The following is a 23,339-nucleotide window of genomic DNA, read 5'->3' on the forward strand; positions in this document are numbered from 1 at the left end:
GAAATTCTTCACGATGAAGGTGGGGAGGCCCTGGCCCAGGTTGCCCAGAGAAGTGGTAGCTGCCCCATCCCTGGAGGTGTTCAAGGCCAGGTTGGATGGGGCTTGGAGCCCCTTATCAGTGGGAGGTGTTCCTGCCCATGGCAGGGGGTGAAACTAGATGAGCTTTAAGGTCCCTTCCCACCCAAACCATTCCATGATTCTACGATGCTCATTGTTCCTCGCTCTTCACCCTCCATTGGGCACAAAATTCAGGGATCGGAGGACATAGTCTAAATGTCCTCAGTCTTCAAAACCATTCAGAGGTCCAGGAGGGAAGGTCAGGTGGAAGGCAGCAGATAATGAACTACTTCAATTGCACTTGCCAGCTGGGCCAGACTTCTTGTGGAGTAGCCTACTGAGGATCTCACCTCTAGCTACACACAGTGCGCTTGGTTCTTTGTTTCATTGGTGGCCAGGACAACAGTGGGAATGCACACTCAAAATCTGTAAAAGATTTCTCCACTTCTTACCCACAGAGCATCTACAGGTGGCTTTTATACCATTTTTCTAGCCTGCAACATCATGGTAAGGCATGGGAGAGCACTCCAGAGAAAAAACAAGCATTAACGCACGATACAAATCACTATCATCATTTATAGTAAAGCCACAAAATGCCAGACCAGCTGACAGGATCCCACACACCGCACCGCACAGCGACAGCGGGCACCTGAGTTTTGCAGCCTATCACAATGATTTTCACACAATACCTGCATTTCTAGACATAAGAAAGAATTTCTTCATGATGAGAGTGGTGAGGCACTGGAAGACGTTGCCCAGGGAAATCTGTGGCTTCCCCATCCCTGGAGGTGTCCAAGGCCAGGCTGGATGGGGCCTTGAGCAGCCTGATCCAGTGGGACATGTCCCTGCACATGGCAGGGGGTGGAACTGGATGATCTTTAAGGTCCGTTCCAACCCAAACTACTGTATGATACTATGATTTTTCTGTTATAAAACATGGTGCCCTCTTCTCTCCCCCTCCAAACGCACAGACAATGGCAGGTCAGCACATGCACACTGTAAAGACAGGCTCAAAAGAGGAGCCTGTGAAACTGCTGGAGCTGCTGGCCACTGCCATGGTTCTTGGTTTCCCCACAAAGGAAGTCATGCTGCATGCCCACACTGTCATACTCCACAAAAGGAAAATCATGCAGCAACATGACAAACCGTAAATATCCAGTAACACAAAGCTACTGCCCATCTTCTACCATGAAATGCCAGCTGCAAGACAAGAAGATATCACAACCTGCCATTAGAAACACAGATTCATGGAATGGCTTGGGTTGGAAGAGACCTTAAAACCCACCCAGTCTCAACCCCTGCCATGGGCAGAGACACCTCCCACTGGATCAGAGTGATCAAAGGCCCATCCAGCCTGGCCTGGAATACCTCCAGGAATGGGGCAGCCACAACTTCTCTTCATTCTTCCTTCCCATCTCAGGGCATGACCATGTCATACAAAAGCTGGTGATCACCTATTGTGCTCCATGTCCTTCCTTAAACTGAAGTGTTGTGTTAGCACCAGGATACCGCTGCATTGGGTACAAAGCGTTGCTAGAGCAACACATGCTGGAAACTAGAGCATGGAAAAAAGGGCTCCACAGCCTCACTGAGGATGTTATCGAGGACACAACAAGACTGTAAATGGGAGCAAAGACCTCCCTCAGAGCAGGGCACTGCCACCTCCAGCATTTTCAGTGGGTAGAATGATAATCATAGAAAGGTTTGGTTTGGAAGGGACCTCAAAGCCCATCCAGTTCCCACCCCTGCCATAGGCAGGGACACCTCCCACTGGATCAGGGTGCTCAAAGTCCCATCCAACCTGGCCTTGAACACCTCCAGGGATGGGGCAGCCACCACTGCTCAGGGCAACCTGGGCCAGGGCCTCCCCACATTCACAGCAAAACATTTTTTCCTAAGATCTCATCTCAATCTCCGCTCTTTCAGCTGGAAACCATTCTCCCTCGTCCTGTCCCTGCACTCCCTGATCAACAGCCCCTACCCAGCTTTCCTGAAGCACTTTCAGTACTGGAAGCTGCTCTAAGGTCTCCCCAGAGCCTTCTCTTCTCCAGACTGAACAACTCCAACTCTCTCAGCCTGTCCTCATAGCAGAGGTGCTCCAGCCCTCGGATCATCTTCATGGCCTCCTCTGGACCTGTTCCAAGAGCTCCATCTCCTTCTTATGTTGAGGATTCCAGAACTGGACACAATAGTCCAGATGAGGTCTCACAAGAGAGGAATAGAGGGGCAGAATCCCCTCCCTCACCCTGCTCTGCTGACCACGCTGCTTTTGATGCAGCCAAGGATACAGTTTGCCTTCTGGGCTGCGAGCACCCACTGCTGGCTCATGTTAAGCTTCTCATCCACCAGCACCCTCAAGTCCTTCTCCGCAGAGCTGCTCCCAATCTCTTCGTCGCCCAGCCTGTATCAATACTGAGGGTTGCCCTGACCCAGGTGCAGGACCTTGCACTTCACCTTGTTGAACCTAATTAGGTTCACACAGGTCCACTTCTCCAGCTTTCCACGCCCCTCTGGATGGCACCCCTCTCTTCAGGGTGTCAACCCCATCACTCATCCTGGTGTTCTCCGCACTGTAGCGGGTCCTTCATCTGAGTAAGAAATTACACCAGCTCAGCCCAAGCCTACTCCTTATCAGGAGCCCCATGAGTGACCAAGGCGCTGCTTCTCTTCTTCATCCATTATTTCATGTCCAGCACAAACACACCATTGCAGTCCGAGACCTCACACCTGACCGGGATGCAGAGAGGCAGGAATTAGGGGATCGACTTTTCCGTAAAGGCAAAGGAAAGCCCTGCTTGCAGGTTGCATTTGGAGAAAGAGACATGGTCAGAGTACCTCTCACTGAACAAATCCAGTTTAGGTTCAATTCCAGAAGTTCACTGAGCAGGGCAGACCATCTTAGTCTCTTAGTGGGATCTCACTGCACCTTTCAGGGCTCTTCAGCAGCCCACATGGTTGCAATGAACATGGATGTTTTGGAAAATAATCCTCAAAGCTGACTGATTCAGGGAGTTTCCTTTGTCCCTTCCAGCACCTTCAGCATGGAGACAGACATCAAAGATGTGTGCACAGTGCCCTGTGTGTAAACATTACCCACTGGTTTGTGGGGAGGGGGAGAACAGTGAACAGCAGCCTCTGTAAGATTGCATCTGCTGCCAAAATCAATCCATCATGGTTTGTGTGCTGCATCACACAGGCTGCAGCACCAGTTTCGATATCAGAGATCTTTGGAAGTGCCCAAAAGACCCTTGTACTCCACATGCACACGGATTCATTTTGCCCCACGCTAGTTTCAAGGATCTAATTCTGATTTGTCTCTCAAGACAAACAAACACTGTTTGAGGGGGACCTTTATTCATTTAGGAAAACTTTTCCCTCTGCGCCTGGTCTTCTTATCACCTATACCAGTGGCCTTCAACCTCTGGTGTGCCAGCTACTGCCAGAAGGCTCTGAAAGGCAGCTAAGAAAAGCAAGCCACTTGCGGTAGTCATATTTGCTACATCGGCATTTACACCCTACTGGCAAGGGATTAAAGCCCACTCAAAATGGAGCAGGGGAGTCTGAGAGGAACTCCTGGAGACGTCTGGCTTTCAGTATGAAAAAACCCCAAAGCCTAAGTAAATGGTTTAGTGAGGCTGACAAAGACAAAAAATGCCATGGTGGCTTCTGAAATGAGTCTGACGGATAGCAAATGCAGTCCCAGCTTCAAGGCCATAAAGCTCAAAGCCTGGCTCTGAGCTGGCCTCACCTCCCACCTGTAACACCTGCACAGGTTACAAACCAAGAGGACAGACATTATTTAACCACTCTCTGGATTGAAATTCAAAGGTGGAGAAGGTGTGTGAACTGCTGAGGATCTCAGCAGTGAGAGGGAACAACTGGCCAAGCCTCACACTCTCAAGCCTGCCATAACACACAGTGCGAATCCAGACGTCACGGCACTTGAGGGATTTTGCTGCAACTTAATCCAAAAGCCCTGATAGCATTAGGCTGTGAGTGCAACCTTCCAAAGCAGGCAGGTACCCACACTAAGATGCCTCCTACTGCACCTGCTCACAGCTCTGGGGGGGATCATTGCCTCCTCCACACTCTGAGCCCTCCCCTGTTTTCCTCAACAGGTTACCTTTCCCATAGCACACAAAGCGACCCAGCAGTGGGATACACCAGCCTCACCTCAGCTGGCATCTGCGTTCCAGCTTTTCCTTTATTTGTTTACAAAATAGCTTGTTCTGCAATCAACACATTAAAAAATAAAACCCCAAACACAGAGAAATACAAACACATGGAATGACAAACACTGAAATATAAAAGTAAAGTAATTCAAGGACCTGGTTACATCCACAACCTTTGCCCTTCTTTAGCTGCCCCTGATAGAGACGTCCCTCACAGCACAATGGTTCCATAGAGACCATTCGAAGTGTACTCAAAGTTATACTGAGGTACGCGCACTTCTGTCAAGTGCATCTGACTTTGGTTCCCACCCTTCCATGACGAGCAGCAGAGCCACGTTTACACGAGTGTAAGCGTGGTCACACTGACATGACTAAGCCTTGGGTCTTCATACAAATCTGCTCTAGCCTGGTAGAAGTGTTAATTTCAACTGTCTGTTACCTGGGACTTGTAGAGGTTCAGTCTCTTTGTGCTAAGAGCCGTATGTAAAAGAGCTCTTACAGTACCATCTTAGTTAATAGTCATCGCTTTCTACGCATGAAGGAACTTCCATGATCATCCTGTCAACAGTTATTTCCACAAATCCAATGGTTCAGTCTGCAACTGTTGTCTAACCCACTCCACTACCATCTCCTGTTCCCTGGTGTCTGCTCTGCTGAGGAGGGCCCTGACAAAGGCACCCCTGCAGGAGCCTGTAGCCAAGGCTTTCATGCCATGGAAGTAGCTGGCTTCTCTTAGGAGGGCTTATTTTGCCAGCAAAACTGCACCCATACTCAACCAGTACAAGACACCTGCACAGCCTAACCATGGAAGCATTTCTAGATGGAGGCATGGCTCGTGCCTACCCACACATAGAATTATAGAATGATTTGGGTTGGAAGGGACCTTAAAGCCCACCCATTTCCAACTCCACTGCCATGGGCAGGGACACCTCCCACCGGATCCGGTTGCTCCAAGCCCCATCCAACCTGGCCTGCAACACCTCCAGGGATGGGGCAGCTACCACTGCTCAGGGCAACCTGGGCCAGGGCCTCCCCACCTTCATCGTGAAGAATTTCGTCCTAATGTCCAATCTGAATCTTCCCCCTTCCAATTTAAAGCCATTCCCCCTCATCCAATCCTGCAGTCCCTGACCAAGAGCCCCTCCCCAGCTTTCCTGGAGCCCCTTTCAGTACTGGAAGCTGCTCTAAGGTTTCCCTGGACCTCCTACCCCATTGAGCTCCTCTTGTCTGATCTGGAGCTGTACTGTACCACCACATGAAGCACCATGTGCTCAATCACACAACAAGCTGCATTCACATAACTGACCTGCGCCACAAGGAGACCATTTGGCACGCTCAGGGGGCTGCAGGACAGGAAAGGGTTTAGAACTGATTTGGGGCACCGTGTCCCTTATGCTGTCACATAAAGCAACTCATAGCATCTAGTAGAGAACAGTTTTTAACTGCTCCTCCCATACACTGCCCAGCCCAGAAGGCAGGAACGCAACACAGCATTCTCGTGTCAGGAGAGACAGCTGGCTGGTGAGTTATGGGGAGGAGACACATCACCACGACAATGGCAGCACCTGCATGAAGATGAGCTCTAAACCTAAGCTTCAGAAAACAGCCCTTGAATTCACATGGAGAATCATAATAACTTTTATTCAAGTATTCCTGTAGAAAAAACAGGAAGATAACTGTGTTCTTGGAAATTCACTGGCAGAAGTGGCCTGCATCTAACAGCTCCTGGACAACAATGCTGGAAGAGGAATCTGTTCAGACACACATATGGCTGAAACCCAAAGAACAGGCAACGGTGGGAGCTCCTGTCCTCCTGCTGTTACTTCTCAGGTGACGGGACATGTGGGACTATCTACAGTGAACAGAAACCATGGCCAACATTTGCCAAACCCTCACAAAGCTCTGATAACACAGTGAAAATACAATACAGGTTGATTTTCCTTCCATGCAATTTAACTTCAAGTTCTCAGTATAGCACATTCCTTCTCACTCTGTGTCCTGACCCAAAGCAAGTGGATCTCCTGGAAAACAAGGCTGAAGCAGGATTTAAGATATACCTTGAACTTCTGATGGCTGCTTGTGAAGGAGCAGATCCCACCCAGGCTGAGCAAGAGACTGCAACCACATGGCTTTGTCACGCACAGAATAAAAGAAAGCATTGTGAATTCGTGCCAAAATATTAAGGGCTTTTTCTCATTCAAAAAAAGAAAAGGGCTGAATCAACCAACACAGCAGCACTTTTCCCAGTGCTTTTGCAAGGTCGGATGCAGCCACAGCCAGACTGTGCCTGGGGGTACTGTCGCTGCTGGGCTCCAGCACAGCCTGCCACAGGGGAGGCCCACGGGGGCTCCAGCCCTCTCAGTCCCCTCTCTGCCTCTTTACTGGCACTAGGAAATGCAGCCTGAAATTCAGCAGCAGCTGCTCTGCTCCTCCAAACCACATGAAAACACAGACATTTTTCGACCCAATGTTTTGCTTTAGAAAAGTCAGTGACAGGTTGTGAAAGCGGATTTGTTTACTAAAAGTGGATCTTTCCTAGCAAGGGGCACAGTGCAACAGATGCCATAATCGCACGGGTTTGCTAAGAAGTGCATAAGGACAGGACACACCAGCCTGATTCAAGAATGGAATAAGAGAAGATGGTGAAAGATTACAGATCATATTTGCAAGATTAAGTCCACTGTTGGTATCAGAAGTCCAAAGGAGAGGTGCTGGAAGTTCGAAGTCACACTGGCTTTGATCACAATAGTTGCTATGTTAAAGTGCTTCTAGAAGTTGTTTCCTATTTTTCCTACTCAGCTTCATCCATGATCTCAAGAAATGAAGGCAGAAACTAGAGTACATACAATAATGAACAGTCTGATGTATCTGGCTTGCCATCTCTTCCCCAGCAACAATAGCCTGTACATTTAAAAACTAACATCCTGCATTTCCAGTTAAAGGCTGCTGATACCAAGACGGAAAAAGCATCACAGGGAACAAAATATCAACCAACCCATCCCAGGGACAAAGCCTGGAGAGCAGCAGAGGCTGTGTTCAACCAGCACGCTCATGGGTGGAAGTCCCTGCTCATCCTGGGTAACACTACAGCACAAAACTGGATGAGGGATGTGCCAGGAAAAAGAGGCCACCTCGACAACCACACAAGAAAGCAGCCCATCTCCACACACCTGACCTCAGCAGCCTGAAGGGACTCCCAGACACACAGATCCCAATCCAAACTAGCAAATTCAGGGATGACAGTACAGCCTTTTCCCCGTCAGCAGGGCCTGGCTGCACCTTTAAGGCAGGGAGGCCGCTGACAGCAAAAGCTCTGCTTTTGCAGCAGACAGAGAACCACGATGGCGATGCCAGGCCAATTAGCAGTATTTCAGTTCACCGGGATTTAACACAGCTACAAAGTCATCCTGCACCCAGTGGCGTTCAGCAGGGACAAGTTCTGAATCTCATAATCAGGCTCTGTCAACCAGCCTTGCTTGGGCTGTTCTTTGAAACCTTGTGTTTAAATTGCTGACTGTCCCATTGCTTGAGGACACTGCAACCAAGCTACTCTCACTGCTCTGATGGTGAAGCCCTCGCTGATTCCTGGGGGCCTGGATCAGGTCCCAAGACTCTCTTCAATGCAATGCTCTACTTCAGTCTGTGTAATCTTCTACTTTATGAGGGTCAATGATGCAAACTCCATGCACTCAAGCCCTATTATCTGTCTGCATTAATTCCGCAGACAGGGCACTCACAGGTTCTGAGCTCTCTGCTTGCAGAGCTTCGTGTTCACCAGCCCCACCCAGCCATGAATCAGAAAATGGTTTGGATTGGAAGGGACCTCAAAGCCCATTCAGTCCCACCCCCTGCCATGGGCAGGGACACCTCCCACTGGATCAGGTTGCTCCAAGCCCCATCCAACCTGGCCTGGAACACCTCCAGGGATGGGGCAGCCACCACTGCTCAGGGCAACCTGGGCCAGGGCCTCACCATCCACACAGGAAAATATTTCTTCCCAAGATCTCCTCTCAATCTCCCCTCTTTCAGCTGAAAACTGTTCTCTCTCATCCTATTCCTGCACTTCCTGAGGAAGAGCCCCTACCCAGCTTCCCTGGAGCACTTTCAGTACTGGAAGCTGCTCTAAGCTTTCCTTAGAGCCTTCTCTTCTCCAGGATGAACAACTCCAACTCTCTCAGCCTGTCCTCATAGCAGAGGTGCTCTAGCCCTCGGATCATCTTCATGGCCTCCTCTGGACCCAGTTCCAGCCGGGCATCTGCTTAGTAAGAAGGAAAAAAGAAAGCAAAACCCAGAGTTTTACCTTACTTCAACGTTCACTCGCAGTGCATTTTTCCACTGCTCCCATTTCGCACGTGACACAACACAGACTGCAGAAACTCTAGGAAACAATCAGGTTCTGTTCTGTGCTTGCAAAGCAGCACCATCTACACTTACAGGGCAATAAAAATTAGCTTAATTAATAATACATCAGCAAGAAAACGTTAATGAGCATGCCACAGGGAAAAGGACTGTCGTTTAATCACCTCATGTGGACTCATTGCTTTGGCAGCAATCAGCAAATGCATCAGCATTCCCACCCCAGTGCAAGCTAAGATATCTGACTCATCAGGGAGCGCACGCAGGAACCACAGGCCTCATGTCACTGCTTGGAGTTCTCTTTAAACGCAGACACTGTTGCATGAGGAGCAGCTCTTGGCAGCTCTACGCCAACTTCCATTTGTGGAATTTTTATCATTTAAAGAAGAATTTCCCTGGGTATCCAATGTATAAATACACACAGACAGGGCCTCGTGCAACCAGCTCTCTGGCCACAGCTGCAAAATATTCAGCTGTGCCGACAGAGCCTGCACTGGCTCCAAGCTGCTGACACAACCCTGCTGCTGGATCACACGCACGTTGCAGGAGAACCGTATCAAACCTCCCTGTTTCTGGGAGCTCACCGTTTCCTTGGGGCCTGCTCTCGCTGAGCAGAGGCACCGCAAGCTCAAAGCCGTGTGCCGCCAGATGTCTGGGCTAGGTGCGTTTCAAGGCAGAGAATGGAAATCCCTTCTCCCAGCTGTTTTTCCTCTGGTTCCCCGTTGGAGGCGGCTGTTTTGGCAGGAGCCAGCACCCTGCAAGTAGGAGCCCAGGGCTCGCAGCTGACGACACAGCTCTGCCACTGGAGCGCATCCACGCTGGCACTCGGCTGCAGCGCATGTTCGTCAAGGGCTTGTGCCGCACGGGGCGGTGGTTTCCAGCAGCCAATGGAGGAGCTGCTGTCTCTGCCTTTCATCGGAAGCGTGGCTGGAAACAAAGGCCCAGTGAAGAAAGGCAAGTTAGCTGGCAAAACTTCTGAGCACTAGCCAAGCCTCAGACCTGACAAATCCCCTCATCACCTCCAGACTCACTCCTCCACAGGCAGGCTGCCTCTGGGACCACAGCAGGACCTAGGTTTGAGCTGCACACTTGCTGGGGCCAAGGAGGATCTTTGTGGCATGAGTCCCTGCTGATGGCAGCCTCCAGCCACAGCTCCAGGACAAACAACAGCAACAGAAGGCATCTTATAAGTTCATAAAGCATCGACATTAGAGAAAATCTCAGCCTGCTGTCACACAGAGACAGAGGATAAATTCTATCTACAAAGCAGCCTCCACGAGGGTAGTCTAGAGGTGTGGATCTGAGAAATTATCAACCAATCCATTTTTAATAAAAGCCATAAGTAATGAAGATCAATGTGCCATCAGTACAGAGCTGCACGAGAAATGGTCCTGAAGGCTTAGAAACCCGCAAGCATAACCACAGCACCAGCACAAAGGGTACTTTCAGTAGGAAAGGAGACTACTAAAACTTGTAGACAGAGAAATCCCAAACCGCAGGAGTTGGACACAGAGTGCCGTGTGTGACAGACACCTGGTCTAAGTCTTAAACCAAATAGGAACTACAACTTGCAGTGACTGCAAAACAAAGTGGAAATCACCGAGACAGAATACGATCCCCCCTTGCTGGTCTTCTCAAAGGATGCAAGCCAGAGCCTGTGCCAACCTCTCCCCACTCTAAATACTCAGGAGCTAGTGAAGATGAACCTTCAGCAAACGTGCTCAGGAGCAGTTTGTTTGCTCACTGGTGGCATCACCCTGGTACAGGGGTAAGTCAATTAAAAGACAGCCTGGCCTTTCACCTCGTCTTTCCACACATGCTCTAAAAGCTGCAGGGACTGGCACTATAGCAAATGTTAGACCCCATCTGAAGGCCACAGTTAAAGGAACGCACTGTTTCTCCTCAAAGTGTGGCCAAAAACATTCAATATTCCAGATGAGGTCTCCAGGTCCTATAGGACACCTGTTTATAAGCAATCAGCTTTGCGTTTTAAGAAGGCATCAAAGCACCAATCTGAAACAAAGAACCCTTAACAGTACTACAAAATACGCTTCCTAATCCAGAGAACAAAAGGATCTCAAAAGTATGAAATTCACAGATGCTCATCATTTAAAACTCAGAGTTGACAAAAGCTATTACAAACAAGTGTGCAATTAAAAACTCCTAATGGCTTGGTTACCAGTTCAGTGGTGCTCTTGCAAACCCTTCTGGGTGTTGATTTAATCTATCAAATATTAATAATGCTCCTCAATTAATGAAATATGCAGGCTTATGCTTTATGTTCTCATAATCTGGAGGTTTACAGGCAACAGGATACTGGATGGAATTGTAAAAGCCAGCTTGCAGCCTGATTGTTAATGTTTTCGCCTCCCGAATGCAGATACTCTTCTCTTCACACTGATAAAACCACATTTGACAGAGTGTGAATTTGCGATCTCCACCCCAACCTAAGAAATACATCAAAAAAACTACATCAGTTTCTCAGGTCCCAAAACCACAAGTGACTCAAATGCCCATCTCTTGTCTAGCGCAGGTCCTGACACCCGCCAAGCTGAAGGTGCTGCCTTTTCAGCCTCCAGCCCTGCCCTCCGCCATGCACTAGTGCTGAGGTGGCCCGTGATCCGTGCAGAGCCGGCCTGGGCTGAGCTGCGCAGCCCTGCCAGCCTCCAGCACCTTCCCACAAGTCTCTTCCACGCATCCAAAACAAAACTCACAGGGAACACATTTCAGCCAAGGCCAGCATAGAGACGGGTAACAGCCCAGGAATGATAACTGAGAGGATAAATTGAACTACAGGGAAGAAATAATAAAAAACATACACAGCTTTGCTGCCTCACTGCTCACCCCGGGCTGAGCGGCAGCAGCACCAAAACCTGGGTCGGTTTGGAGGCAGGGCTTTGAAGTCAAAGGCCTTTGGGCATCTGCATTCACCAGACACAGCCAAGTGTCACGTTCCCATAACCACCTCCTGATGCTGCAGCACGCTTCCAATTCCCAAATCACCAGTTGGATGAAGCATGTAATTTCAAAACCCATTAATCCTTTCTAAGTCTTCTACCACGTGCGTGTTTAATTTCCCACTTCTTGAAACAACATTATGAATTTTGAGAGAACCTGACTACAGATTCTCTGGGTTTGCAGTATGAAACATCCCCTGTTACCACTGAAGCTGGATAAAACATTCAGGTAATTTGCCTTCTGGCTTGAAGCCTTTGGGACAAATTATATATTAAAACTTCTCCTGCAACTGCAAGGATTGAAAATGTTTAACTGGAGAGGGAGAAGTTAGCTGAGATTCTCAAGAACCCAGAAGCTCACAATTAAAAATGAAAAGGAGGGGGAAAATGTATTTGACAGCACTCAAGGCTGTATTCAAACGCACCCACAGGTCATGGGAACAGTCCTGGGGAGACCAGGGCTCCCTTTTGCCAGTTAACATGCAAAAATTCACTTGTCACATCTACACTTGAGTTCTACAAAATATTCAAAATCTGAAGCAGCACTCTGAACAATACACAGGTTTTTCCTTTTAACTAACCAAGGCCAGAGCATAGTGTATTTCAGCTCAGACACCCAGACTGCAATTCTCTCGCCATGAAGGTGCCCACGCTCATTCCTTGCAGCTCTATGGATGGCTCAAGCATTGGATTCTGATGGCTGCCCTCCGTTCTCAGAAGGAATAAGGCCTATGTTCCTTTTTAGCACCAAGACAAGCACAAGCAGGCACATTTTTCTGCAGCATCACAAGCCACCTGGACTCAGCTCACTTTGCCCCAGATCCCAGGCAATGGGCCAGCTGCGCAGTCACTGGGCACAACTGTTGTCTCCACTCACCTCAATCTGCTCAGTTCCCCAGTTCTCTGCTGCTGGCTCTGAATGCTGTAGCCACGGAAAGCTCATGACCAGCTCCTGGGCCACGTACTGGCCTTGCTGACCCAAGAAGCAATAATCACTTCAATTATTTTCATTCTTATTTGCATAATTTTACATTTGCCTGTAACAAATGGGACAAGTCACTCACCTGGCTTTATTTTGAGTTTATTCACGCCAGCTTGGTTATCTTGCTCCATATTTACTCCCTCCCCAGTTGTACTACCTGCAAATTCCCTCCCTCTCCCGCATGCAGTCTCTGCAGGATGATGAGCTGTATGCAGACATAAGTGGACCTGGATTTTCTGCTCTACCAATCCATCCCACTCACTGTCTCTGCGTTCTAAACTAACACTGCTCACCACTGCCTCTGAGAGTTCTCCTTTGAGAAGGAGATGTGACATTGAAAAGGATTGAGTTCATATTTAATAGCCCACCTCCATCTCTCTAGTACAGCTCAGCCCTGCCCTGCCTCGGCTCACCTTGCTCCGCAGCTCCCTGCAGCTTGTGTCAGGCAGAGAGTTTCACAGCAGCATGGAATGGTTTGGGTAAGAAGGGACCAAAAAGCCCATCCAGTTCCAACACTCCTGCCATGGGCAGGCACACCTTCCACTGCGTCAGGGTGCTCAAAGCCTCAACCATTTGAACAGCGACTCCTCCCTGGAGCCAAACTATTATAAATGTAAACTCAGGCAAAACAAGCTGGCACGGAGGCAGACACAAGAACAAAGATCAGGCTGAGCATTACAGAAACAGGAATCCCCTTGGAAGAACATTTCCTACTAAAGAAGAGGATACGCTGGATGTCCTTGATACTTTGCCTACGCTAGAAGATTTTAATTAAAAGCAGGAAAGCCCTTCTGGTTTAGGTGGGGAGATAGCAGCATCAAGAGCTTTTATAAGTACAGTTTATTCTGGGTTTATATGCATTTCTGAGCTTGGCAGCTGAGCCAGCAGGCCTACAGCAACTCTTCCACTCCTGTCGGATTTACTTCAACACTTGAGGCAGTCACCACCCATTGCCAACAAGACGTGCCTGCCTGCATGCTGAGGAGAACAGGTTGGCAAGGCTCCTCCCCAATCCACCTGAGGCAGCTAGGTGAGCCTTTCAGTGGTGACCTTTGGCTTTAATAGTCCAGGAGGGGGAAATCTCCAGCAAAACTTCTCTTAACACACTCGGATCCCTTGAACTTCTCACAGTCCTGCACGATATGTAAACCCCCTTTCATGTCCTCTTTTTCTGGGACCAAGTGATCCAAACCACAGGCACAAACTGTGGCTCAAACACTTTGCTAGGGAAAAGCAAGAGGAATATCACCAGCAGCCACCCCCTCCACAGCCATTCTGGAGCAGAGGCCACGTAGGTGGCATTGCCCCAGCTTCAGGAGAGGAAGAGACAGAGCACAAAACACCAGGCAAGCTGATAAAGAGCATGGCCCCAGACGAGCATTTCAGATCAGTGCAAACACCACAGTAACAGTCCCCAATCAGTTCATATCAGCTGCTCTAGTGAACATTTGGAAGAGCAATACCCCAGGGTACCAGTACCTCACACTCTGCCAGTGGCGATGAACCGTGAAGGGATGCTGTAAGGGATGCTGATGCCTCCACACAGCTCTTTGCAAGGTGAGCGCCCACTCTGCTCACTCTGCCAGCCCAGCTCCAGTCAGTTCCCTCCACCAAAGAGGTGTTTGTTTGTTTTTCTTCTTGATGTTGGGATTTTTGCTGGTAATTGCATCTCTACCAGGACTTCTGCTGACACAGGTATGGCAGAGGGAAGAGCAATTTCTTTGCATTTGTGGACAGATAACTAACTTGGCAAAGTGTCTCAAACGTAAACCAAGCCTTTGCTTTGGAAAGCAAAAAATAAGCTACTTTAGTCTAAAATCACCTCTAAACTAATAGAGCTATGTCCACAGCAAGGACTTCTATTAGTGTAACTATTTCAACAATGAAAAATCGTCCTCTCCAGACAGCACAATTTGATTATAAGAGCTCCTTTTAAAGTACAAACCAGGCCTTTGATTCTGCCTTGACTGACAAAGCGTTCTTCAAATGCTTTCTTCAGTCCCGTTGGCTCAGCCGCATTAGCTTAAGGCTTTCTTAAAACTTCAGAAGTTACATTTGCCCATTCTAGTATTATTTAAAGTTTGCCTACAGGGCAAAAAAGGATGAGTTCCCAAACAGCCTTTTGCCAGCCTACAGCTTGCTCAGCACGCGAGAATTCATGCTAGGAAAGTAAATGTTAGCATCCATTAGACACAGGGTAGAATTCTGTCACGGGAAGGGCAGTGTGCAGTTTTAACAAGTTAATAAAGTAACCTCTGTGCAAAAACACTTAAAAAATACTTTAAAACTCTCCTGACCAGGTGTTTAATACCAGACAGAGGAAAAAAAACATTTCTTTCTTCATACATAGACACAGCTAAGATGCTGCAAACCATATTAACACTGGTACCTCAGAAGAAATTTAACACAACTGGGAACACAACTACTTCCCACATCTACTTTGTGATTCCTTACAATCTCATGTCACTGTAGCATCAACAGACCTCACTGCACTGAGGAGACAGAGGGATACAGCTGTCCTGCAGCCGACAAAACATGCAGGCTTCCAGACAGCTCACAAACAAGAAATGATGATGGGGTTTAAAATACACCAGGTTTTCCTGATGTAGCCAACTGAAACAGACTCTGTATTAAAAGCAGAGGCTCTGGGAAAGCAAAGCCCTCTCCTCACTTGTGACACCAGCCGGCAGGAGAAAATGAGAGAGGAGGAAGGGCAGGGCAGGGCAGGGCTGAAAGCAGCACTGGGTTTCACGTCACCTGCAAAACATAAAGTGGAAAACTGAAGACATCATCTCCGCACTCACTGCTCAAAGGCACTGCTCATTAGGTCCCGGCTTTTCCCATTATCGCTCCTGCTCCCGGCGGCCTATTACAGCAACCTCCTTCCAGGCAGGGACCTGTGAATAGGAAGCGCTTTGACATGAGTGAATGTTGCCCCTTAATCCGGTAGGGAGTTCATTGAACAGGCGGAGGGCTGCCTACAGAGCTCCTGGCACCAGCTGGCGGAGGGGATGAGAGCAAGGATCAAAGCCAGGGCAAAGCCTCTGCACCGTGAGCCTGATTTGCAAAACCGCTCAGCCTGTTGAATCCTCGCCTTTAAAACGTGGGGAGCTGCCGAGTGCTGAACTCATCGTAGATCCAGCCTCAGCTGAGGGTGCTGAGCAGTGGGGAAATCTGTCCTCTGTGTGGCTTGCACACTGTCTCTTCACTTTAAAGATCAAAGCTGCACCTCCAGAAAATAGATATTACAGATCGAAACAGATAGGAGAAAAAAAAATGATGAAATATGCAGTGTGACTTCTGAAGAGAACCACTTCATTCAAAGCCACATGCACACCTTGCTTCCGGCACAGCCTTCCTGAGGTTAGCATGAGCCCCAGGAAAAACACATTGGCTTCAAACCTCCCTTTTCAAGCTCACACCAAACGATCACTTTGGGAAACACAAACACAAAGTCAGCTGATTCTCTTCCCTAAACTGATGCAAACTGGAGTAGCAGCATCAAACTCAGCAAACCTGCACTATCATAGAACAGGCTGAGCAAGAAAAACTCAATTCCTTAAACTCTAATCCTTAGCACTGCATTGCCAGTAGGACTAAAATAAGTAAAAGCACCAAACTGGACTGGCTATAAGAAACCTGATGAAGAAAACTATGAGCAAAACCAGCCTTCTCTACAGCGAGCTGGTCAGCATACCAAACGACTGCAGCACAGCTGCTTACCTGGAAGCTCAACCACTTCACAAAGCACGGAGCTTATTTGAGGAAGCCAGAAGAGAACAATCGTTTAAGTTTACAGCTCAGAAGAGCTGCAAATCTCAGCGCTAAAGATTCTCCCTCACGGAGCTCCTCTGCGCTGGAAACTTTTGTCTTGAGTTAAGTGACTGCCAACAACTTTGTCCACTCCCTGGAGACACATTGACAGCACTGTTCCAACCCTCCCACTCCCATCCAGCTCTCTGCTGGGAGCAAATGCCTCCTCCCAGGAGTACACCTCTGCACCACTCCCACCCAAGGGAAATAAACCCTCCTTTCTGCTCCAGAATGCCACAGCTGTGGGATGTTAGTCTTTGGTCTCCCCCACCAGCACTGGGGAAGCAAAGAGCATGTCCTCCAGTCTCCAAATTCCAGCCTGACTTACACCAAGTTCCTCCCTCTGGCCTCGGAGGGGTACACGCGGAGGTAGATCTGGCCTCAGAGTCAACTGAGCTTATGGGGGAGGGGAGGAATTAAACTCCAAATGAGTCACTGCTGCCTCTCCATAATCCACAGCAACATCTGTGGATATTAAGCTTGATTTTAAGAGCAAGGTTTCTTAACGCTCTGCATACAGAGCAAGCTCAGCCAGGACTCCTGGGAAATGCGTTTGTGCATCTATGGTGTTAAGACTAACCTGTGCGCTCAGATCTGATGAGTTATGAGCTAACTTCTACCCCAGCTACAACCATGCCGTCCTCCTGAAAGCAATCACCCCAGGGCAGCCAAAGGCAGAACGGAACCATGGAGTCACGGAGCACCTGGGGGCCGATTCCTCTACCACAAGGCAAGGTTAACACCTGACCCTCTTCCAAAGCACAAAGGACGGGCAGCGGGATCAGAGCGTGATAAGCAGTTGTGATGGAACAGAAAGCATTAGGACAAAACTCAACCAAAGTTGACAAGAATCTTGCCTGAATAATAAATTCAAGCTGTCTTTGCCAAACTTCACAAAGAATTGCTGTTGCCACTGTGTGACCATGCTATCCACATGATCCCACCTGGGGCAGCCATGCCCTGCCGCAGCACAGCCCTCTTTCAGACAGAACACTGGGAAAGGCTGCAGCACAGCCTGTCACACCTGAACAGGGAGCTCAGCGCAACCCAGCTGCTGGGACATTGGTAACCGCACCTGGCACAGCCACGGAACATCCACTCATCCCCAGCTCTTGTTCAGCCCGTGCATGAATATGCACCTGCATTATTGTCTCGCTCTCTGTGTGCGGGGAGCCCCAGCAGCCAGCGCTGCAGTCTCGCCTTTACCTGCAGGCAAACGCTTAGGAAAACAGTTTATAAACTCTGACAAAACCAGGGGAAAAGTTTCAGGGAAGGGGAACCTCAGTCCCTTCTGCTCCTACCAGTTTGCTGCCAGTTGCCAGCAACGGATGCCCAGAGCCTGGAGGAGGAACATGGGTCAGGAGAGCACCCACTGGATTCCAGCCACTCCAGCCGGTCAGTTAGCTCCATCCGGGTCCAAATGCCTCGGCAAATGCATGGAGCAATGGGCAACGAACACCAGGAGTTAGACACATGCACGCCTGCAGGGCCGTGACCTCACTGGCATCACAGAGACTTGGTGGGACGGATCCTACAAGCGAGGAGCTGGAATGGAGGGATACAGGCTCTTAGGGAATAACAGGCAGGGTACATGAGGAGAGGGTGTTGCCCTCTCTGTGCACAGAGCTCCAGCTGGGGATGGATGAGGAGCTGACTGAGAGCCTATATGTCAGGATTACAGGGAAGGCAGGGACAGGTGACATTACAGTGGGAGTCTGCTACAGGCCAGGAGACCAGGAGGAGGAAGTGGATGAGGCCTCTACAGGCAGGCAGATGCAGTGTCAAGTTCTAAGGCCTGGTCTTCATGGGGGACTTCAACCACTCTGATATCTGTTGAAGGGACAAGACAGCACAGATGGGCCTTGCACAGCCGGATCCAGTGGGATGTGTCCCTGCCCATAGCACGGGGGTTGGAACTGAATGATCTTTAAGGTCCCTTCCAACCCAAACTATTCTATGATTCTATGAAACACAAAAAGGAAGCCCACAGAGAATGGAAGCAAGGACAGGCAGCCAGAGAGGAAAACAGAGACACTGTCCGAGCAGCCAGGGATCAGGTTAGGAAAGATAAAGCCCTCATAGAATTAAATCTGGCCAGGGTCATCAAGGGCAAAAAGAAAAGCTTCTCTAGGTATGTTGGTGATAAAAGGAAGATTAGGGAGAATGTGAGCACTCTCTGGAAGGAAATGGGAGACCTGGTTGCCCAGGATATGGAGAAAGCCAAAGTACTCAATGACTGTTTTGCCTCAGTCTTCATTGCAAGGGCTCAGCCCACACCATCCAGGTAACAGAAGGCAAAGGCAGGGACTGAGAGATCAAAGAACTGCCCACTGTAGGAGAGGATCAGATCATCTAAGGAACCTGAAGAGGCACAAGTCCATGGGACCCGATGAGATGCATCTATGGGTCCTGAGAGGACTGGCAGATGAAGTTGCTAAGCCACTATCCATGACATTCAAGAAGTCCCGGCAGTCTGGTGAAGTCCCCACTGAATGGAAAAGGGGAAACATAAACTCCATTCTTATGAACGAAAAAAGGAAGAGCCAGCGAACTCCAGGAAGGCCAGTTTCACCTCTGTGCCCAGTGAGATCATGGAGCAGATCCTCCTGGAAACTCTGCTGAGGCACATGGAAAATAAGGAGGTGCTTAGTGACAACCCTTCACTAAGGGCAAATTGTGCCTGATGAATTTGTGGACTTCCGCAATGGGGCTGCAACACTGGTGGATAAGGGAAGACTGACCAGTATCTACCTGGACTTGTGCAAAGCATTTGATGTTCCCCCACATGATATTTAGAGACATCTTTGTCTATAAATTGCAGAGATATGGATTTGATGGATGGACCACTTATTGGTAAGGAACCAGCTGGATGGTCACACTCTAAGAGTTGTAGTCAACGGCACCACATCCAAGTGGAGATTGGTGGTGTTCCGCAGGGGTTGGTCCTGGGACTGGCATTATCTAACATCTTTGTCACAGTGGGATTGAGAGCACGCTCAGCTGAAAGAGGGGAGATTGAGATGAGATTTTAGGAAGAAATGTTTTGCTGTGAGGGTGGGGAGGCCCTGGCCCAGGTTGCCCAGAGCAGTGGTGGCTGCCCCAACCCTGGAGGTGTTCAAGGCCAGGTTGGATGGGGCTTGGAGCAACCAGATCCAGTGGGAGGTGTCCCTGCCCATGGCAGGGGGTGGAACTGGATGGGCTTTGAGGTCTCTTCTGACCCAAACCATTCTGTGATTCTGTAAAGAAACACCACAAATGCCATCGGTATTTCAGCTCCATGTGCCACTCAAATCATTTTATGGGTATGAGCTGCGTGTTGTTCTCTTTGGGGACATGTAGAGATTTGGCTAATTACAGCTAATTGCCATTACATGCCAAACTTCATTTTCTTTGGGGATTTTGGATGCAATGCCCGCTCCTGCACCCACTTCAGCCCCCAGCACAGCAGGAGAGCTGGGAGGGCAGGAACAGGAACAGAACTGCTCAGCGCCCGAGAGAACTGAGTTTGCAGAGGAAAACCTCAATTTTCTAAAGAAAATTTCAGTTCACTGAGGAAAACCTCATTTTTCTGAGGGAAAACTCAACTTTATGAGAAGGTCCATTTTCTGAGGAAAATTTCATTCGAGGAAAATATCAGTTTTCTGAGGAAGTACTCAATTCTATGAGGAAAAGCTCCATTTTCAGAAGAAAGAAAAATCAGAGATTCTTGAGGAAAAGCTCAGTTTTCTGAGGAAAAGCTCATTTTTAAGAAAATATCAAGAGTTTTCTGAGGAAAAATCAATTTTATGAGGGAAGATTCCATTTACTAAAGAAAAAATCACAGACTCTTGAGGAAACCAGCAGTTTTCTGAGAAAAAGCTCAGTTTTCTGAGGGAACTATTAAGAGTTTTCTGAGAGAAAGCTCAGCTTTTTCTGAGGAAAAGCTCAGTTTCTTTGAAGAAAACAGCAGTTTTATGAGGAAAAGCTCATTTTCTCTGTGGAAAAGCTCAGGTCTCCCTCTGAGCACCAGGGGCTCCCCCTCAAAGGGTTCCCTCTCAGTCAAAGGGTTTCCCCTCAGCACCAGGGCTCTCCCTCAAAGGGTTCCCTCTCAGAGCCAGGACTCCCCTCAGCACCAGGGCTCCCTCTCAGGGCTCCCTCTCAGTCTTCCCTCTCAGTCAAAGGGTTTCCCCTCAGCACCAGGGCTCCCCCTCAAGGGTTCCCTCTCAGTCAAAGGGTTTCCCCCTCAGCACCAGGGCTCCCTCTCAGGGTTCCCTCTCAGGGTTCCCTCTCAGGGTTCCCTCTCAGGGTTCCCTCTCAGTCAAAGGGTTTCCCCTCAGCACCAGGGCTCTCCCTCAAAGGGTTCCTACTCAGAGTCAGGGGTCCCCTCAGTACCAGGGCTCTCTCCTCAGCACCAGGGCTCCCTCTCAGGGTTCCCTCTCAGTCAAAGAGTTTCCCCTCAGCACCAGGGCTCTCCCTCTCAGGGTTTCCTCTGAATCAAAGCCTTCCCTCCTCAGCACCAAGGCTCCCTCTCAGCTAAAGGGTTCCCCCTCACTACCAGCTGCTCCCTCTGGGCACCGGGTTCCCCCCCACTCCCAGTGTTCCCCACGCAGACCCCTCGCTGCTCTCCGCCCCGCCCCCCCCCCCCGGCCGGGGCCCCGCGCGCCGCTGGTCTCGCGCCGGCCCCGCCCCGGACCCTGCATGGCTCATAGCGCGCCCGGCCCCGCGCGCCGCCGGGCCCCGGAGCGAGGATGGCGCGCCCGGCGCTGCCCCCGCCCCCTCGGCCGCACGCGCCCGGCTCCCATTGGGGGGGAACCCCGGACCCTGGATGGCCCATACCACTGACTCGCCGCGGAGGGGTGTAACTTATACAGAGTCCCGGGTCCCGTCCCCCCCGCACACAATGGCAGCGGCTCCCCCATTCTTCCCTCTCGGAGGGGCCGGGCTGAACGGCGGGGCGGCGGGGGCACGGCCCCCCTCTCGGACCCCGGCAGAACCCGCCTGGTCCTGGGCGGTACCACTGCGCGCTCCCCCGTCTCCCTTCCCCCACCCCCACCCCCCGCCCGGGCAGATGGACGCCGCCGCTCTCGCTCACCTCGGCATCCAGTGTGGCCATGGCCGGAGCCCCGGAGCGTAGCCCCGCCCCCTCGGCGGCTCCTCGCGCCTTGGCCACGCCCCTTTCCCCTCATTCTTCTCAATGGAGACGCTCCGCCAGTCCCGACGCATGCGCGCAGCAGCATGGCGGCGCCCTCTTTGCCGTACGGCAACATGGCGGCTCCCGTCAGGCCGCGCCGTATGGCATCATGGCGGCGCCCTGGTTGCCGTACAGCATCATGGCGGCGCCCAGCAGGCCGGGGGGAGGCGGGGACAGCGCCCCACGTGTGGCCTCAGCGACACCCACAAACCACCGCCTCTTCCCTGTGAGCACCCAGAGCTCCCCAGAAAGCTCTCTGGCCCCTCGCAGAGTGGGTTCCACCCCAGCACCCGTGCCAGCTTCTCAGCCCCTGCCTGGCGAGGAGCATCACTTGTTCCTAATTAAGTAGATAATGAGTTTCCCAAACTTTCAGGCATGCCTTGTGATGACAGTGCCCAGTGGCAGCAGTTTTCCACAAACCTACCTAAAAATCCGTGCGAGAAGATCCTGGAAAGAGTCACAGAGTCCTTCTGTGCTGCTGCCAAGAACTCTGTCCTTTGAAAATGATCCTTTTTTTTGCAGCTCCCACCGCTTTTGTGTTATTTTAAGCCCAAAGTCTAAGCCATCTCTCTTAGCTAAAGCCAGGCTTGGCTGCACCGGGCAGGCAGGAGCCTCTCACTCTGGTCCTGCCCAGAGGCTCCAACAGGAGGGCTGTTTAAAGCCACTTCGCTCCCTTTCTGATGCCCCTAAACCCATGACTGCAAAGCCATTCGCTCTTTTACAGCTCTTTGGCAAAGCACAAGATAACACAACCAAGGAGACAAACACCTCCAACGGCTCCTCAGCCCCACTACTCCCATCCCTGGAGGTGTTCCAGGCCAGGCTGGATGGGCCTTGGGCAGCCTGATCCAATGGGAGGTGTCCCTGCCCATGGCAGGGGGTTGGAAATGGATGATCTTTAAGGTCCCTTCCAACCCAAACTATTCTATGATTCTACTGCCTCAATTGCTGCCTGGGGAAATCCTGCGCCAGCCTCCCTGGGCAGGGGAATGCTTGTTTCCTGGAGGGAAACAGGAGCTTTCCAGGGCTCTGATGTCAATTTACACATTTTTTTAATCAGTTTTCATAGGAATGTTTTTCCCTCCCTCGGTCCATGGGCTGAATTCCTGCAGCGCTGCTCCAACACCTTCCTCCTGTCTGCAGGCACAGGGATGCACGGTTTGGTTTGCTCGGCCCTCTCGTGTTCCAAATTGCATGGAGTGATGGCCACCGTGGATGGAGACCCTGACCTGGTGCCACGGTTACCCCTGGGATTCTCACCACACTCATAGAATCCTAGAATGGTTTATCTTGGAAGGGACCATAAAGCCCATCCAACAGAGACCCAACAGAGCTGCAGGCAGGAAAGTTGCTGCTGGAGCCCCACAGTCAAAATAAGAGTCCCAAGACTACCCCTGAGCAGCCTGGCCTCAATTTAACAGCCACTAATTAATTAATGGTCCCCTCCTGAATCCCCCATGCACTGGCAGCTCCAGGAGGGCAAAACGTTGCTCCGCATTCCCTGCTGTGGGCCCTCTAGTGCCTTCCACTGTGTGGAGACCAGAGAGCCTCAACATTCCCTACCCAACATCCTGGAGGGTGTGGTCCTTCCTCCTCCACTCTCGCTGTGATGGAGGACCTCCTCTCTGGACTTGTCCCCCCCAGGGTGGAGGGATGGAGGTCCTTCTAGCTGCTCTCACCCTGGGATAGAGGAATGGGGTCCTCCTCCCTACCTTCCCCTCGTCCTCCTGGATGGAGGAATGGTTGGTCCTTCTCTCTGTGCTCCCTCCAGGATGGAGGAATAGGGGTCCTTCTCCCCATGGTCCCCCTGGGATGCAGGGATGGGGTTTGTT

At 50.4% G+C, this 23,339-nt stretch overlaps 1 protein-coding gene across 5 annotated transcripts in view; it reads right to left on the minus strand.

Moving 5' to 3' along the window:
• EHMT1 (euchromatic histone lysine methyltransferase 1) overlaps positions 1–21,462 on the minus strand; it is a 121,240-nt gene extending 99,778 nt beyond the window's left edge. Inside the window, exon 1 of one of the 5 annotated variants that reach the window (XM_054083808.1) lies at positions 21,409–21,462. In XM_054083808.1, coding sequence (XP_053939783.1) covers positions 21,409–21,429 — 21 coding nt within the window. In that variant the 5' untranslated portion in view covers positions 21,430–21,462. Of the gene's footprint in view, positions 1–9,169; positions 9,397–12,419; positions 12,531–15,281; positions 15,348–21,408 lie in introns of those variants that run through there. The other 4 variants (XM_054083816.1, XM_054083814.1, XM_054083804.1 and 1 more) reach the window with 4 other exon arrangements.
• Positions 21,463–23,339: the final 1,877 nt, after the last annotated feature.

This window comes from Cuculus canorus, chromosome 19 (genome assembly GCF_017976375.1).
Source record: "Cuculus canorus isolate bCucCan1 chromosome 19, bCucCan1.pri, whole genome shotgun sequence".
Classification (NCBI taxonomy): Eukaryota; Metazoa; Chordata; class Aves; order Cuculiformes; family Cuculidae; genus Cuculus; species Cuculus canorus.